The sequence below is a fragment of the Podarcis melisellensis genome, assembly GCF_964234715.1.
Source record: "Podarcis melisellensis genome assembly, chromosome: 2".
Classification (NCBI taxonomy): domain Eukaryota; kingdom Metazoa; phylum Chordata; class Lepidosauria; order Squamata; family Lacertidae; genus Podarcis; species Podarcis melisellensis.
The window spans coordinates 125,106,533-125,124,822 of NC_138529.1; the positions used below are offsets into that span (position 1 = coordinate 125,106,533).

General features: G+C 55.3%; 1 protein-coding gene and 1 long non-coding RNA gene across 2 annotated transcripts; both read right to left on the minus strand.

Annotated features, from left to right (window-relative positions):
• Positions 1-361: 361 nt before the first annotated feature.
• DAXX (death domain associated protein) lies at positions 362-10,773 on the minus strand. The gene is made up of 7 exons (XM_081900692.1): positions 10,594-10,773; positions 6,428-7,229; positions 5,688-5,914; positions 4,359-4,521; positions 2,581-3,049; positions 1,015-1,201; positions 362-487 (listed from the first exon to the last, which is right to left on the minus strand). The coding sequence occupies exons 1-7, from the start codon at positions 10,765-10,767 to the stop codon at positions 428-430; spliced, it is 2,082 nt and encodes a 693-aa protein (XP_081756818.1). The 5' UTR covers positions 10,768-10,773; the 3' UTR covers positions 362-427.
• A 1,270-nt stretch (positions 10,774-12,043) lies between these two features.
• Positions 12,044-13,551, minus strand: LOC309364152. Its single transcript, XR_014165755.1, has 2 exons — positions 12,606-13,551; positions 12,044-12,328 (listed from the first exon to the last, which is right to left on the minus strand). It is a non-coding gene; the product is annotated as an uncharacterized lncRNA (long non-coding RNA).
• Positions 13,552-18,290: the final 4,739 nt, after the last annotated feature.

Here is an 18,290-nt window from a genome sequence, read left to right on the forward strand (position 1 = left end):
AAAATATAAAAACACAAAAAACCCTCAATGGAAAGCACAGAAACAAGGAATAAACCTCCCCCCCCCGATGTGCTCTCCCCAAACCATCCCTTTAACAGAACTCACACTCACAGCAGCCTACAGAAAAATATTTGCCTATTTTTTATTCCGCCTTTTTTTTTTTTTGCAAAATGAGCTCCCAAACGGACAGAACATCAATACGCCCCCCCGCCCCCCCCATGGCACCCCGAAGAATACAAACACGGCAGTCCCCGCCCTTCGTCCCCCTGCCCCCCCATGCATCACGCAGAAGCCCCCCCACCCCCTGAGTCCATGAAGGCAGAGTCACCATCTTCCAGCTAGCCAAGGTTTTTTTCTGAGGGGGGGGGCTCCACCTGTCCTTCTGCTCCCCGCCCCCCAAAGTCTGTGCCAGATTGTGGTGAGGGGGCTAATCCGAGTCTGACAGGACGATGATCTCCTCCGGGTCGCACTGGGTCGCCACGCTGGCCTGCGGGGGGGGGGAGAGGGGGGTCAGAAGAGGAGGAAACTGGTGCCCTGCACCCCCCCTCCCCAGAGCAGCACCCAAAGGCCTCTGGCTGCCCCAGGGACCTCCCTGAGGCAGACCAGCTGGGAGGAAGGGGGCAAAGTTTAGGAAAACTCTTCTGGCCTGAAGAGAGTTTTTCTTCCTCTCACATCACGGCTAGAACTCACGGGCATTCAAAGAAGCTCAACACAGGGAGATTTGAGGTGGGCAAAATAAGGTCCTCCTCAGTTGGCATGTGGAACTCCCTGCACAGCCAACCAGCTGGGTGAATGGAAAAGGACGCTCCTAGGCATATTTGGCCACGATGAGGAGGGGAGGCTGGAGCGGCCACTGGCCCAATCCAGGATGCTCTGCTCAGGCGCTGACTCCCGGGGGAAGAAGCAGCTGAGCACCCCCAGGGCTGGTGCTGGGAGAGGAAGGAAGAGGCAATCTGGGGCTCCAGATCGGGGCTCTTGTGCCTGGGGCAAATCCACACACCCCCCATTTAGTACCTTCCAGATGGCTGCAAGGAGGTGGCCCCGATTCTGCGGCTGGGGGCTGCCCTGGGAGCTGCTGACCAGCCCCAGGCCTGGGGAGTCGGTGCTGGTGGAGTCGGCCAAGGGGGCCGGGCTGAGGCGCCCCTCTTCGTCCTCGTCTTCCTCCTCCTCCTCCAAGCCAGTGCTGGGCACCTCAATGCAGCTGCCAGAGAAGAAACACACATTGACGGGGGGCTTGCACAGCCTGACCCCCCCCCCCGGCCGAGGCGGCTCAGAGTGATTCGCAGTGTTGGAGAAGGGACCCCGAGGGGTCATCCAGCCCCTTCCGCCTGCCCTGAAGAAATCGCCCCTCAAGCATCTCCGACCGTTTCCAAGCGGATGTTGGGAGCCCACCTGACAGGGACCCTTGCAGGGGGCTGGGTCACTTCCAACTCCACCCTTCTCCGATTCTCAGGGACTCCACCACATCCCTGGGGAAGAGGGCTGCCCTCCAGCCTCAGGTCTGGGCTGCTCCCGATCCGGCCACCCCAGGAAGAAGAACCCCCCACTGCAGACACACAAATGGTGTCTGGCCAGGACAACGCTGTGATTCAGCAGGAAACCTTCTCTGCTTTTGGACAGAACTTTGGAAAATGCCATTTGGGATTTGATCTGGACTTGTCCAAAGAAACCTCTGCTTAAAAACCTCCCAGGAAGGAGAGTGCAGCTCCCTCTGGACTAGGCTAAAAGATCACACAATGAGTCAGGGCACATTTCAAAGCAGAAATCAGTATCTGGTTTGCCCCAACAGCAGCCTAGCGGTTGGTTGTCTTTGCACCTGCCAGGAAAGGAAGGCCGTAATAATAACAATATCAACAATATCAATAATAACAACAATAGTAATAATACATGGCTCCTGTCCAGGTTTGTTAATTGTCTTACTTTAAATGTTGTGAGGATCCTACTCCCTTTTAAAAGGTGGTTTTTGGCAGGGGGGATTTGCTAGGTTGTTTTTATTTTGATTATGTATTTTGTGGGTCTATATTTTGATTTTATTCTGTGTAACGCCCTGAGACCTCCAGGTATAGGACAGTATGTGATGATAATAATAATAATAATAATAATAATAATAATAATAATAATAATATAAACCTTCTGGCGGGACAGCAAGGAAGGAGGCAGGGAATCCCACACTCTAAGAGCAGTTGCAGAAAAGACCCAGAGACGGAATTTTTAAAAACGTGTAGATGCAACAGCTCTGCAATTTACAGTGTTTACAGACATATCGAAGTAAGAAAAGGCAAAAACATTCCTCTTCCACCGGGCCTTGGGCGCAAATGTGTCAGCATTTGCCTTTTATGTTGTCAAGCACCCTGTGCTCTTTGGATGAAGGAAAGTATATGTTAGCATTTCTTCAGAGAGGCTCTCCCTCTGAGGGCTCGGCACCCAGGCAGGTTCGGGGCCAGCCTGGAACCCTCAGCCCCCTTGCAATCACAGAACTGCACTTGGAAGGGACAGCCAAGGGCCCTCTAGCCCCACCTGCTTGCCCCGCCTCCCATGGAGTCTCCTCTCCCCCTTACCACCTCCCTGCCCCCCGCTCACCTGTTGGAGTTCCGCCTGCTCCGCTTGATGGGGGGCTGCCCGTTCACCCCACGCAGGGGCTCCCCGCCTGCCCCGCGGAGGCTGCCGTTGTCCTGAGCTTGGCTGCGCTTGGCTGGGGGCCTCTGGGGATGTGGCGGCTTCTGACGCAACCGGAAGACGGGCGAGGCCCCCCTGCCCCCCTGGGTCTGGTGCGGGGGGGAGGGGGTGGGGGGCGGCGTCTCGCCCGCCTCCAGCGTCAGGGCCTCCTCAATCTCCAGGAGGAACTGCTGGGAGGGGGAGGTGCCCACAGCAGGAGGGGGGTCCGCAGGGGCCTGCCCCACGCGCTGTCCACGTTCCTCTCCTTGGCGCCCCTCCGGGTTGTGCTCTTCCTCGTCCTCTTCGTCCGGCTCTTCCTCCGAGGAGGATGGCACCAGCTCAGGGGCCTCCAAGTCCATGTGCTGGTCGGCCTCCACTTCCTGGACGCCATCATCTGGGATGGAGGGGAGGACAGCAGGGTTATGTTGTTTTAATTTATCGTTTGGGCAATTATTTTTATTGATTTACCAAATTACTACAGATCAAACTGAATTAATTCAATTTAATACCCCAAAGACAGAAGTACTGGTTTTTTGGGGGGGCAGGTGTGGGGGACTCCCTGTCCTGAATGGGGTAACTGTGTCCCTGAAGGACCAGGTGCGCAGCCTGGGAGTCATTGTGAACTCACAGCTGTCCATGGAGGCACAGGTCAATTCTGTGTCCAAGGCAGCTGTCTACCAGCTCCACCTGGTATGCAGAATGAGACCCCACCTGCCCACAGACTGTCTCGCCAGAGTGGTACATGCTCTGGTTATCTCCCACTTGGACTACTGCAATGCGCTCTACGTGGGGCTGCCTTTGAAGGTGACCCGGAAACTGCAATTAATCCAGAATGTGGCAGCTTGACTGCTGACTGGGAGCGGCTGCCGAGACCATATAACACCGGTCTTGAAAGACCTACGGTACATTGGCTCCCATTTATTTATTTATTTATTTGTTTGTTTGTTTATAATATGTATCCGTTCTGCTGCATCAATTCTCATTTAGTCTCTAGATGACATCATTTCACATTTGTTGATGACATGGCGTGCATTCAGCTGCTCCTTCACAACCTATGTCGTCCTCGGCCAGGTTCCACGGGGTGCAGAGCCCATGCAGCCGGCCTGGGTGGCAGAGGCAGCCTCCCCACCGCCGCCTCCTCCTGCTCGGCTCTTGGCCATACGCGGCCGCCTCAGCGGGAGAAGGTGTCACCCAGAGTTGTCCATGGCTTCAGATTGGCTGCAGGAGCTTCCTGCAGCCAATACGAAGCCGTGCCAGCGTCGCGGAAGTCAGTCCACGCACGCCGTGCTGGTTTAGCGCGGGGTCTGACTGGGCGGGTGGCAGGGTCCGCAGGCTGGATTTATGAGCCCCTGGGCCATAGTTTGCCGCCCCCTGATCTAATCCATAAGAGCATGCGTAGCTCATTTCCGGACTCTGCGCTCCTTTGTTTTTTCTCTTTCTGCTTGTGTGTGAAGTGGCAGGACCCCCACCACAAAAGGCCCCTCTGGTTGGGCCCCCAGGGTCATGAAGCTCAGCCAAAGCATCCGCACAGCCAATAGAGCCTGAGACTCTTTGGGTGGCGGGTTCGAGTCCCGTGACAGACGGCCTTCCAGCCTCTGCTTAGAAACCTCCCCAGGAGGAGAAGCCACCCCCTTCCAAAGGAGGGACAGACTTCTTCAGAAAGTGGGGGGTCCCTTCTGATGCCACCCCAGCCCCCAGCCTACCTGGAGCAGCCCCTTCCTCCTCCTCCTCCTCTTCCTCCTCCAGGCTCTTCTGCAGCTCGGCTTCTATGTCCGACTCTGACGAAGACTCTTCCTCCTCCTCTTCTTCCTCATCGTCCTCTTCCTCCTCCGCCCCTGCACTGGCCACGCTCCGGCCGGGGCTGCCCTGGGAAGAGAGACATCAAGGGTCACCCTCTGATCCTGACAATGCCAGGGATGGACAGACACCCCCCCCAGAAAGCACTGCGCCCCATCAAGATCCCAGAACGGTGCCCAGAGCAAATTGCCCCAGAGAGACCCTTCCCCTCCAAGGAGGGGGTCTCAAAGCAGCAGCAGCTGCCCAGGCCCCCGCCTGCAGGAAGCAAGCCCCCGAACAGCCCCTCCCTGCCCACCCCTGGATCCACCCTCACAGGAGGGACCCCAGGGGCCATCTAGTCTACCCCCCTGCAATGCACAAAAAATGCATTTATTCATTTACTATGTTAAGCATGCATGTGCATAAAGAAAATATCAGAGCCATCGGGGATCTACGTGTGATGCCTGATCATGAAGAAGAGTTACTGGCAGCAATATTAAGAGAGAAAGATAATGAACTTTTTGTAGCAGAATGGAGGCCCTTTTTTAATGTCTGGAAAAGCACTGCAAACAAATGAAATCACGGGCAGGATTTGAGCTAGGGCTAGCGGAAGAAAAACGATAAAGGAATTGTACTAGAGAGAGGTTGGTAATAGATAAGAAACTGAAATATAATGCACTAGAAAAGAGTTTGAATAAAAAGACTGGGGGTGGGAAGTCAATACGCAAAACAAACTCTATATAATCTGAAGTTAGCTTGTAAAAATTTGGAAACTCAATGAAAATTACATGGGGGGGGGGAGTGTTACAGTCACAAATCTATTGGAGGAAACTGGTATCCTTAATTTCCCGGTGGAATACGGAGGTTCTCGGCAAGCCTTTGAAGGATGGCTGGAAGATGCCTGCTGAATCTCCAGGGGCAGGGAGTTCCACAGGGCTGAGCCATCAACACTTTCTTATTATTATTATAATTATTATTATTTGTTGATCGGCATAAAAGGCTCAGCTTCCGAGTGTTGTCTGACTGACTGGGGGAATGGCCATCGACGCTCTTGCAGGCGGGCCCAGATGGGCTGGGAGGGTTCAGGAGCAGGGCTTTGTGAATCAACGTTGAGGACCTTGAACCCAGCCCAGCACGAGAGGGGCTCCTTTCAAAGGAGGCAGGTGGGGAAAGGCCCCCGCCCAGAAAGACCCCCCTCTGCCGGAAGCCCAGCCTGCCGCGAGGGGCGCCATCTTTTCCCCGCCAAGCCCCCTCACCTCCTGGGGAGAGGCCGGCTCCCCCTGCTGGCGCCCGGGGGCATCGCTGGGCCCGGGCCCGTCTTTGCCGCCCCGCGACTCCCTCCGGCGCCGCTGCCCCTCGTCCTCGCTCCTGTCCTGCAGCTGCGCAAACTGGGAGGTCACCTCCTCCAGGCGCTGCAGGGCCTTCTCCCGGTTCTGGCGCAGGCGCCGGGCCAGCTCAGGGTCCGACAAGGCCGGGTCCGAATCTGCAGGGGAAGAGATGGGCCGGGTGTTGCAGCGGGCTGGGATGGATGACCCCCGGGGTCCCGCAAAGCTCCACAATGCCAAAAACTCCCTGAGCCCCTGCCTGGTCTGGAGCTTTGTCAGTAGGGCAAGCTAAAATACGCTCAGGTGCCACAATGAGTCCGTGCGCCCGGCTTCTAACCAGAAAGGCGATGGGATGGCCGTGGGCAGAAGTCCCGCTCTCTCCCCTCAGAATGGCCTCCTCTGAGGGAAATTTTCAACATTTCCCACTATTTCCATGGTGTGTGCATGTTTCTGAACTCTGAAACATCTCTAAAGCCCTCCGAGAATGATGGCCAACTCCCCCCCCCCCCACGGCCTCCTCGGAGGGGAATTTCCATTTCCCCGTTATTTTTATTATGTGTGCCAATGCCTCTGAGGCACCTGTGTGTGTTCAAACAGGCCGAGGAGCATGGCGGCCGGCCTGTTGTGCCCCCTGAACCCCCCGCCTCCCGCCAGTGCCCCCAGGCGCTCACTGGGCCGGTACTGGTCGGTGAGGTGGCTGCCGAAGTTGTAGACGAGGTCGAGGTGGCGGCGCTCCTGGAGGCGGTTGCCCACCTCGCGGAAGGCCTCGGCCGCCATGCTCTCCATCTGGCGCTTGGACAGGCCCAGGCTGTGGCGGGTGCTGGCCTTCTGCACAGCCTTGAGGATGTCGGCGTAGTCGGGAAAGGCCTCGGGGCGGTTGATGAGGCGCTCAATGCGCCGGTTGACCTCTGGGTAGCGGGTGCCGCGGTAAGGGATGCGCTGCTCGATGACGCGCCCCGTCAGGCTGCTGCAGTCCTTCAGCTGGCAGAGGCGCTGGAAGATGCGCACCATGCGCCGCTTCAGCCGGCTCTCCTGCAGGTACGTTGAGTCCTCGCTGTCCAACTCCTCCAGGTCCAGCTCCCGCTCCTGCAGCTTCCGGATCTCCACCTCGTGGAGCCGCAGCAGGTCCTCCAGGTAGCGGATCTGCCGTTTAGAGCCCTCGCCCGGAGCCTTGACAGCGGGGCCCGGAGCCTTCGCAGCAGGGCCAGCAGGGGCGGCGCTGGGCCCGGGGGCCTCCGGCGCTGGCAGGGGCGCCTTCTTCTTCTGGCTGTGGGCCCGGAAGACGGTGCAGAGCTCGTTGATGTAGACGTAGACCTTGGTGCTGCGCGCCTGCACCCGCGCCAGGCAGCGGCCCAGGACGTTGCGGAACTCCACCGAGGAGAGGAAGGCGGGCGCTGCCTTCTGGTGCCGCCCCGTCAGGTAGGGGATCACCTCCGGGTGGTCGGCCGTGTGCATAGAGCAGAAGGCCACAAACTGCGGAGAAAGGAGAGGAGAGGGTCAGGGGCGCAGGGAGCCCACCCTCCCACCCAAGCCTGCACCCACGGGGGTCCCCGCCAGGGACTAGAACCTTGGAGAGGCTCCCTGGAACTGGCCAACAGAGGGGCCATTTTGAAAGGCAATCCACTCCTGCGCCTGGGGCTTTCTGGTAGGCAGAAAAGGCAGCATGATGGAGGAAGCAGGGAGAGAAAACGTTTCTTCTCTCTCTCTCTCTCATAACACTCGAACTCAACCTCCAAGGAAGCCGGATAGCGGGAGATCGGGGGCAGATCAAAGAAAGGCCTTATCTGCGCAGCACATTGTTCAGCTGTGGAACTCCCTCCCAGAGGAGGCAGGCGAGGCCCCCCGTATTCCCTCCTGCAAAGCTGCCCGAGTTCTGTGATCGTCAGGCGAGCTCTCAGGCACGTTGGAACAGAAGGAAACCAAACGCATTGAGGACGGAGCCTGCCGGGGAGCGGCAGCCTTTTGACAGGCCCTGCACAGAGGAGGCTGCAACGCCCCTGGAAGACTTCCAGCGTGGCTTTGAGAGAAGGCGGAGGGAATGCACAACGGAGGAGGCCTTGTCCGTGGCGCATCCACCCTCTGCCAGCCCAAGGTGACTCCCAACCTGAACACAAGACACCAAGGGGAGCAGAATGGTCATCTAGTCCAGCCCCCGGCAATGCAGGAATCTCAGCTCAAGCATCCAAGACAGATAGCCGCCCAACCTCTGCTTAAAAACCTCCCAGGAAGGAGAGTCCGCTACCTTCCTGTCCTGTGCCCCCAGAACATTTTTGGCAGAGGAGGCACCTGGTTTCATTTCCCCAGAATTAGCCTCCAGAAGTGGTTTCGTCCTGCTGGCCACCTGACCTAGAAAGCTGTCTGTGGACCAACACTGGCTCCCTTGGCTTGAAAGCCAGATGAGCGCTGGACCCATAGTTGCTTTCAGCAAGGCATTTGACAAGGTGCCCCATGATATTCTTGCAAAGAAGCTGGGATAATGCGGTCTTGACTATGCTACCACTCAGTGGGTTTGTAACTGGCTGACTGACTGAACCCAAAGGGTGCTCATCAATGGTTCCTCTTCATCCTGGAGAAGAGTGACTAGTGGGGTGCCACAGGGTTCTGTCTTGGGCCCGGTCTTATTCAACATCTTTATCAACAACTTGGATGATGGACTCAAGGCCATCCTGATCAAATTTGCAGATGACACCAAACTGGAAGGGGTGGCTAACACCCCAGAGGACAGGATCACACTTCAAAACGACCTTGACAGATTAGAGAACTGGGCCAAAACAAACATGATGAATTTTAACAGGGAGAAATGTAAAGTATTGCACTTGGGCAAAAAAAATGAGAGGCACAAATACAAGATGGGGGACACCTGGCTTGAGAGCAGTACGTGTGAAAAGGATCTAGGAGTCTTGGTTGACCACAAACTTGACATGAGCCAACAGTGTGACGCGGCAGCTAAAAAAGCCAATGCAATTCTGGACTGCATCATTAGGAGTATAGCATCTAGATCAAGGGAAGTAATAGTGCCACTGTATTCTGCTCTGGTCAGACCTCACCTGGAGTACTGTGTCCAGTTCTGGGTACCACAGTTCAAGAAGGACACTGACCAACTGGAACGTGTCCAGAGGAGGGCAACCAAAATGGTCAAAGGCCTGGAAACGATGCCTTATGAGGAACGGCTAAGGGAGCTGGGCATGTTTAGCCTGGAGAAGAGGAGGTTAAGGGGTGAAATGATAGCCATGTTCCAATATATAAAAGGATGTCACATAGAGGAGGGAGAAAGGTTGTTTTCTGCTGCTCCAGAGAAGCGGACACGGAGCAATGGATCCAAACTACAAGAAAGAAGATTCCACCTAAGCATTAGGAAGAACTTCCTGACAGTAAGAGCTGTTCGACAGTGGAATTTGCTGCCAAGGAGTGTGGTGGAGTCTCCTTCTTTGGAGGTCTTCAAGCAGAGGCTTGACAACCATATGTCAGGAGTGCTCTGATGGTGTTTCCTGCTTGGTTTGGGGGTGGACTCGATGGCCCTTGTGGTCTCTTCCAACTCTATGATTCTATGATTCTATGCCTTGGACTGAACTTCACCATCCTGGGGTCCTTGACCTTTTCACCTATATGCTGATTGGCTCCCTTTCACACTCTGCTTAATTGCAGACTTTGGGATGCTGGGCTCTAGGCCAGGGTCAGCAAACCTTTTTAGCAGGGGGCCAGTCCACTGTCCCTCAGACCTTGTGGGGAGCCGGACTATATGTTGCCATGATTATGACCCGCTTTTTTGGCAAAAACTCTTATTTGGACCAACCCCAATGTTACCCAAATGTGATTTGCGGGGGGGGGGGGAGGGTGTTCCCTCACACTCCCATGCTGCTTCCTTTGCATTTTACGCACTGACAGTTATTATTTCTCTCATAAGGAAGGGTGGGGGGCTGAGGTAAGCGTGCCATTCTTGGATCCTTTTCCCTCTTCCCCACCCTGGAAGCAAAGATTGCAGCCGCCCACCTTGCTTTTGACCCCCAAGCCTGGATGAGTCCTAAAAAACTTCGCACGCCGGCTATGCCGGCTGCCTGGATTCCCGGTCTGTCTGTGCGCCGGATCTAGAAGGGAATTGGACCTTGGTTTGCCGACTCCTGCTCTAGGCCCAGAGAGGGGAGAAGCTTTGGAGAGCTGCCCGCTGAGGCCTTGCTCATATACAGAATATTAGCAAAGCACCAAATGCCACCTTAAACCTAGGCTGCAGTCGCCACAACAAAACATCTAGGCACCTTTTGGCAATGAAATTTGTTAATAATAATAACAACGCGTTTCTAAATGTCTGGGCAGGTTCATCTGCACAGAAATTCTTTGAGTAGGAGCCAAAACAAGCACAGCAAACACACCGCTCCTGACATCAACAGCCAGGGAATTCCAGAGCCGCCGCTAAGAGACCAGTTTCTGACAAATGCGGAAGAGGCGTTCTGTGACACCTTCCACATGGCTAGCAATGACCACCCTAAGAATGCCTGAGGACTTCTTGGGGCCACGAGGGCTGGGTGCCCTGCTGCCCACGATGGAATCCGAACCTGCAGACGACACGCACAATCCCCCCCCGGCAGCTTCAGGGGGACCACAGACAGACCAGCTCCCCAACTCCTGAAGGAAGAGGAAAGGCCACCCCTCGCCCCCCTGCCCAGGGCGTGGCCCCCTCCCCTCCCCACCAAAAAGCAGCTCTGAGTCACTAAGCCCAGCCAGAGGGGGGGACAAGAAGATCCCCCCCCCGCCTCGCTCCATCCCCAGGCAGAGAAGAGGGTCTCCCCACACTCCCCCACTGGACTGGGAAGGAAGCGCCTGCGGGGTCCCCAGAACTCACCTCCGCAAAGAGGCGCTCGTTCTCCGCCCTGAGGCTGGCGGGGTCCTTCCCGGGGGCGGGGGCTCTCTGCCCCGCTGGGCCGGCGGCCTGGGGCGCAAGGGGGGCTTCCCTGCTGGGGCTGGGGGGCTCCTCGTCTTCGTCCAGGATGATGATGCTGCCCCTGGGGGAGGCCATGGCGGGGCGGGCCCAGCGGGGGCCAGGCATCCCGGGCGGAGGGGCCAGGCGGAGCACCCTCGGCCTCACCTGCGGGAGGAAAGAGGCAGTTAGTCACCTGCTAGAGATGCCACACCGCGGGGTCTCCCCTCCCCCACCCCACGCGCCCCCCCGCCCACCTGGCCAAGAACAAAGGCCCGGCCCAGGGCTCCCCGGCCCCTCTCTCGGCGCCCCTCGCCGCCCTCCGGCTTCGCTTTCGCTTCCCTTCCCTCCTCCGCGGCCGGCCAAGAAGAAATGCCTCCCTTCCTCCGGCCCACTGCGCAGGACCGGAAGTTCCGCCTTTCCCGCCATCTTGCCGTACGGCCGGGCGCCGGAGGCGGCTTTCCCGCGCTCGCTCGCTCGCTCGCTCCGCGGCGCTTGGCGGCCCTGCTGCGGCCGGGCGTCGGGCGCTTGGCCCGCCTCTCGCCTCCCCGCCCCGAAGGGGAGGCCTAGCCGAGGCCTCGGGGCGCCGCCGCCTTGCCGTACGGAGGCGCCTCTTCCGGCCACGTGACCGCCGTCACCCGCCCGCGATTCAAACGCCCAAGGAGCCGTTAGGCCGGGCAGCCCCGCCCCGGAGCGCTCCCTTCCCGCCGCCGCCGCGTGAGGCCTTGCCTTAGGGGAAGAGGCCCCCTCGCCCTCCGCTCCCCGCCGCCCCGAGGAGCGCGCCGCGTCGCCCAGGCCGGCCCGTCCCCTCCATTCCGCGGCTCTGAGGTCCTCGCGCATGCGCCCCGCGCCCTCTTCCTCTGGCGTTTCCTATTGGCTGCGCAGGGACTCGTCCGCGGCCGCCCTCGTTCCTTCGGCGCCGCTTCTCGGCCTCTGCGCATGCTCGTGTGTTCTTCCCGCTTCGTGGAGGCAGCCATCTTGTTGTACGGAAGCGGAGGGGCCGGGAGACACGAAAAGGCGGGAAGGGCCGCTAGCTCGGGGGAGACGCAGCGTCCGAGTTTTCGGGGGAAGCCGGCGGACAAGGCGCCTCTCCCCGCCCCAGCCAAGCCAGATGGGCAGGGTATAAGTAATATTTACTATGATTAAAACAAAAAAAATTCCTTCCAGTAGCACCTTAAAGACCAACTAAGTTAGTTCTTGGTATGAGCTTTCGTGTGCATGCACACTTCTTCAGATACACATATTATCAGATTATCATCACCACCACCACCATCATCATCTCTGTCTGTGGACAGCCTGGCACAGAAAACTCTCCCAGAGAGAAAGAGCAGCCTCTCGACAGGCAGAAGTTCAACAGGTGGAGACACAGGAGAAGGTCGGGAAGCCGCCGTTCTGCCCTTGGGAGAAGGGACCTTTGGGTAGCCTCCCGATGCTCATACGCTGAACCTAAACCCTAAGCAGTCTTGGCCCAGTAGGCCTGAAGGAGCGTCTCCACCCCCATCGTTCAGCCTGGACACTGAGGTCCAGCGCCGAGGGCCTTCTGGCGGTTCCCTCCCTGCAAGAAGTGAGGTTACAGGGAACCAGGCAGAGGGCCTTCTCAGTGGTGGCACCTGCCCTGTGGAACACCATCCCTTCAGATGTGAAGGAAATAAACAACTATCTGACTTTTAGAAACAGATAGGTAGCCGTGTTGGTCTGCCATAGTCAAAACAAAAAAAAATTCCTTCCAGTAGCACCTTAAAGACCAACTAAGTTAGTTCTTGGTATGAGCTTTCGTGTGCATGCACACTTCTTCAGATACCCAGCCTGGCACAGAAAACTGAAGAAGTGAAGAAGAAAAACTTCTGAAGAAGTGTGCATGCACACGAAAGCTCATACCAAGAACTAACTTAGTTGGTCTTTAAGGTGCTACTGGAAGGAATTTTTTTTGTTTTGACTTTTAGAAAACATCTGAAGGCAGCCCTGTTGGGGGAAGTTTTTAATGACTGATGTTTTATCGTATTTTTAATATTTTATTGGGAGCCGCCCAGAGTGCGGGGTATAAATAGTTATTGTTGCCTAAGGGCGCCAGGAGAACCTGCAGCAGCTGGATTAGGCCAGAGGGGCATGCCTGCAGACAGGATCTGAGCGCAGGAGCGAGCCTCCCCTGCTGCGGTTTCCAGCCATTGTGGCTGGTAGCTCCTCCTCCGCGAACTTCAAAGCTGGGCTGTCTCCTTTGGGAGGGAGTTCCATAGATTAACCGATAAGTCCTTTTTTATTGAATTCTGAATCTTGCATTGTTCAGCTTCATGGGGTGTCTTACGTTACAGGAGAGAGAAACTTTTCTCTATCCATTTTCTTCATCCATTATATTTACCATGTCATTATGTCATTTGCCTTTTTACTAAACTGTGTTAGAAATATGTGTATTAGAGAGGGGGCATGCATAATGTTATTGTTATAAAAACAGAGACGGCTCTGGTTGCCCTGACAGATGATCTCCGTAGACAACTGGATCGAGGCGGGTCAGGACTGCTGATCCTTTTAGATTTGTCAGCGGCCTTTGACATGGTCAATCATGATCTTCTGGACCACCGCCTTGCAGACGTGGGGATACAGGGCATAGCCTGTAACTGATTGTGCTCTTTTATCTCTGGTCGGGGACAGAGGGTGGCACTAGGGAGGGCGATGTCGTCGCGCCACTCCTTGGTGTGTGGAGTGCTGCAGGGCGCAATTCTCTCCCCGATGCTTTTTAACATCTTTATGCGCCCCCTTGCCCAGATTATCCGGAGCTTTGGGCTGGGCTGTCAGCAATATACTGATGACACTCAGCTCTATCTGCTGATGGATGGCCACACCGACTCAGCCCTGAACACACTGACCAGATGCTTGGAAGCTGTGGCTGGATGGTTTCATGGGAGCCGATTGAAACGAAATCCTTCGAAGACAGAGGTCCTATGGCTGGGTCGAGACTGCATGGGGATGAGGGACCAACTCCCTTCTCTTGCGGGGGCCCAATTAGTGCCATTGCCTTCCGTTAAGAGTTTGGGTGTAATCCTTGACGCCTCCCTTTCCATGGAGGCGCAAGTTACAGCAACAGCCAAGGCGACATTTTTCCACCTTCGCCGCATCAAGCAGTTGGTCCCTTACCTTTCCCGCCCCGACCTGGCCACAGTGATCCATGCGCCGGTCATCTCCAGGCTTGACTACTGTAATTCGCTCTACGCGGGGCTGCCCTTGAAGCTGTCCCAGAAACTCCAGCGGGTGCAGAATGCTGCAGCGAGGCTCCTCACGGGGTCTCTGCCATGGGAGCATCTTCACCCAGTGCTTTTCAAGCTGCACTGGCTCCCAGTGGAGTACAGGGTCAGATTTAAGGTGCTGGTTTTGACCTTTAAAGCCCTTCACGGCCCTCGTACATACGGGACCGCCTCTCCCGGTATGCCCCATGGAGGACCTTAAAGTTCATAAATAGCAACACCCTAGTGGTCCCGGGCCCTAAGGAAGTTAAAGTGGCTTCAACCAGAGCCAGGGCCTTTTCAACTCTGGCTCCGGCCTGGTGGAACGCTCTGCCTCATGAGACCAGGGCCCTGCAGGATCTGATTTCTTTCCGCAGGGCCTGTAAGACAGAGTTGTTCTGCCTGGCCTTTGGCTTGGAGCCAATTTGATTCCCTCGCTCTCTTTCTTTTTTTCTTTCCTTCTCCTCCTGCGTTGAGGCTACATTTTATTTTAATGTTGTAATATTTTAATGTTGTATTTTAATTTTGTTTTTAAGTTGTAATCATTTAACTTGTTTTTATTATTGCTTGTAAGCCGCTCTGAGCCCGGCCTTGGCTGGGGAGGGCGGGGTATAAATAAAAAATATTATTATTATTAGAATTTTAAGGTCTCAAATATAGAATAAATATTCATAAATGCACACATATCTAAATATATGAATCATGTGTCTGAAATAGTATGGGAGAGCAATGCTGCAGCCATTTTGACTCTCCCAATGACCTCAAATATTCCTCTGCAGTAAGGGAGGCAAATAGCAAAAGCCTTCCTATTGTCTTTTTGATTTCAAATCCTGTCTTAAGGGCATATTTGTGAATGAATAGGGTGACCCTGTGACCTGGATTCAGGAACTAAAGTATTAACCATCACAAAAGAATGGCCAGGCTGCCCAGGTAAAGCAATCAGTGACCGTTGTCAGGTATCCTGGCAGGCAGGATTTCTGCTGGAGACTGCCTCTTCTGTTATGTATGTATGTATGAGGTGTGGTCTTGAGTTACTGGGGGAACAATTGCAAGTCTATATATGGGCTTGCACACCATTGTTCAGGGTTCTCCTCCCTCGTGTGTGCTGAGTGGGGACGCTATTGCAACAGTTCCTTGAATAAAGATCAGGCTTACTAGCTGCTTTGCTTCTCAATATACTCTGGCTGGCCTCTGTTATTTTCTCCTACCAATAGGGAACCCACATAAGGACTCTGTACGGGCTCCGGAATACCCCATAAGGGAAAGGGAGCAGTTTTTTCTGGATACGTATATAGAAGTAGTTAAAACTGAAATTACTGCCTATGCTTAGGAGTCAGAATGGTAACAAGCCCAGACCTGCTGAAAAGGAATGATTTGAAGATGACTCCTTAATAAGATAACAGGAGTTTCTAAGCAGAAAACAATTCCAAACATGGTGTGCCCAATTGGAAGGCCAGGTAGCGTGTCCGTGAGCTGCTTACGCATTGCTTTAGCCAATAATATTGCAAAAATGATATGGGCGCGAGGATTGCATGTATTTACCTGATAGAGGAGTGGCCTATAAGAGCCTGAGGGCATGTACTGTGGTCAGACCATGATTGTGGCAACAGCCTTGTGGCTCACCATTCAGCGCTGTCTTAATGATGAAGAAAACTCTGTTCAGCCTACCCTGTGTACCTGACGCTTCTTTCCTTAGAGGTTTTTGGCTGTCCGCTCCAAGGAAGGAACCCTCTGAATTTTCCTAACAACTGAAAAGACCGAAACACTGCCAATGAGCAGGTGTGTGTGCGCCCCAAGGGCACATGGAATCCGGAGTCCTTGAAGTACCTACTTGACGCTGCTTTAAAAACATGGGCGCTGGTGATCGCCGCTGCATCTTGTTGCAGCAAATCCCACAGTGGCCTGAAATCTCCCGCCTTTCAGCTTTGCTGGGTGCCCTCCTGCCAGGGATGCCCTTTGAAAGGGCTCAGAAAATCTCACTGGCCCAAACTGCTGCAGCCAGATTGCTGACCAGGACCGGTTAGAGGAAGCACATGGGTCTTGCTAGAACAGCTCTGGGTGCAACCCAAAGGGCTGGCTTTCATCTATAAAGCCCAACATGTCTGACGGATCCAATTGCCTCCCGTGGAAGCTGCCCAGGCTCAGAGATCTCCAGGAGAGACCCTCGCTTGGAAGTGCTACACCCCCAAACAGGCCACTGGCCATCAGACCCCTAGGATGGGGAAACTTGGGGTTGCAGTTTCTCTGCTGCCCCCACCCCATTGCAGACAGATCAGTGTTTTGCAGTACAGTGGTGCCTCGCAAGACGAAAATAATTCGTTCCACGAGTCTTTTTGTCTTGCAATGTTTTTCATCTTGCGAAGCACAGTCCGTCGCAACTGCGCCTCTTCAAGCGGCTTTAGGAAAAAAGCGAACAAACTCGCAAGACGTTTCGTCTTGCGAAGCGATGCAGAAACCGAAAAACCCTTTCGTCTTGCGCGGCATTCGTCTTGCGGGGCACCACTGTATCTCCTCCCTGGCCTGAAAACGAGATGAGTGGCGCAACCCCATCATTGCCTTTGACTGGGTCCTTGACCGTTTTATCTTCTCCCTGCCACCTGCAGGTGAGGCAGGGATTGTGCTGGACTCAAGAACCGACTGGATGAGAACCAAGCAAGGGAAGCTCCACCCAGACAAGACAGGGACACGGCCTGCTCTTGATGGGGTCCCTCGGGAGGAGCGGGGACATAGCTTAGGGTCCTCCTGGAGGCTCCCTTGGACTCTGCGTTCCCCATCCAAGTCCCTTCTTTGCGTGCCTCCTCTGCGAGAGATCAAGGGGGTGGCAAGACAAGAGCAGGTCCTTTTCTGCAGTGGCTCCCCATTTGCCGGAGGCTCGCCGGTGCCTTCACAAGACACCTTTGGGCACCAGGCGGAAACGTCCCTCTTCAAGCAGGCCTTGGGCTGATTACACAATCTGTGGTCTTTTAAAGAGTGTGAGAGAGAGGGAGCTCTTGTTTTGTTAGTTGTTCTGGTGTGCATTTGTGTGTTTTGTCCTTTGAAGGTGGGAGGAAGAGGTTCTTGGGAAAGGGCTGCCACTGTCAAGGCAGCAGGCTTTGGGGGAACCTTTCCTATTCCCTGCCCCACCACTGATTTTCCCTCGCAGGTGCTGTTTCAGCAAACCTAGAGGAGGCCCCTGGCCTCTTTGTGAGGCCAGTCTGGGGTCCTTTGTCTCCTGACCTGACCTGCTGTAAGGCTGCTCTTGCGCTGCTCGACTGGGAATGGTCTCCTCAGGGAGAGGGACTCTTATTCCACGGAGGCTTTCAAGCAGAGGCTGGGTGGCCATCTCTCAGGGATGCTTGAGCTGAGATTCCTGCATTGCCGGGGGCTGGACTAGATGACCTCAGGGTCCCTTCCAATTCAACAATTCTATGATTCTGTGATCCACAATCTGAGTAAGCAAGCACAGAAGCACCCAAGACCCTGCCCTTGAGGACCCCCCCCTCATTCCAGCCCCCCCCAGGCTTACTCTGCTCTGGCCCCCCAAGCAAAGCACAATGGAGAGCTTTGCATCCACCGTCCCTCCTGCTCTCAGCTGCTGCTTTTATATCTATATATATCTGGTGCTTTTGTCTTGCTGGCCATTTTTAGAATTGCACTCTTTCACACTTGCCAGTTGCCTCGAGGTCACTTGCTGCAAATAAATAAAAGGTGAGGCCTGCAGAAGAAGTGCCACTCGTTATCTCTTGAGTTATCAGCAAGAGGAATTCAAGGGCCCAGATCCCTGCCGCTCGCCCACTTGCGCCTTGCATGGCATGGCTGAGAGAACCAGACCCATGGCACTTCCCTTCCTCCCTCCGGGGGGCTGACCTGTTAGCCTTGGCTGGCCCTTCCAGCAGCAGTGTGGGTCCCCTCCCCTCCCCATAGTGTCTGAGCTCTGGGGCAGGCTGTCTTTGATGGAAGACTTTGATGGAAGTGTGTGAAAACCCACCTTGCAGCTGCTCCTCTCCTAATAATAATAATAATAATTTATTATTTATAGCCCGCCCATCTCGCTGGGTGGCGGCTCCCAACCAAATTTGAAAAACACAATACAGCATTAAACATTAAAAACTTCCCTCAACAGGGCTGCCTTCAGATGTCTTCTGAAAGTCAGAGAGTTGTTTATTTCCTTGACATCTGGTGGGAGGGCGTTCCACAGGGCGGGTGCCACCACCGAGAAGGCCCTCTGCCTGGTTCCCTGTAACCTCACTTCTCGCAGGGAGGGAACCGCCAGAAGGCTCTGGAGCTGGACCTCAGTGGGCTGTGGTCATGGGCTGAAGATGGGGACAAGCTCCAGAGCCTCCTGGGGGCAGTAGAGGAAGGCAGGCCACCCCTCCCTCTATCCCTCCCTCCCACCCTTGGGATGGGGGTGCTTTCGGTTGGCAGCGT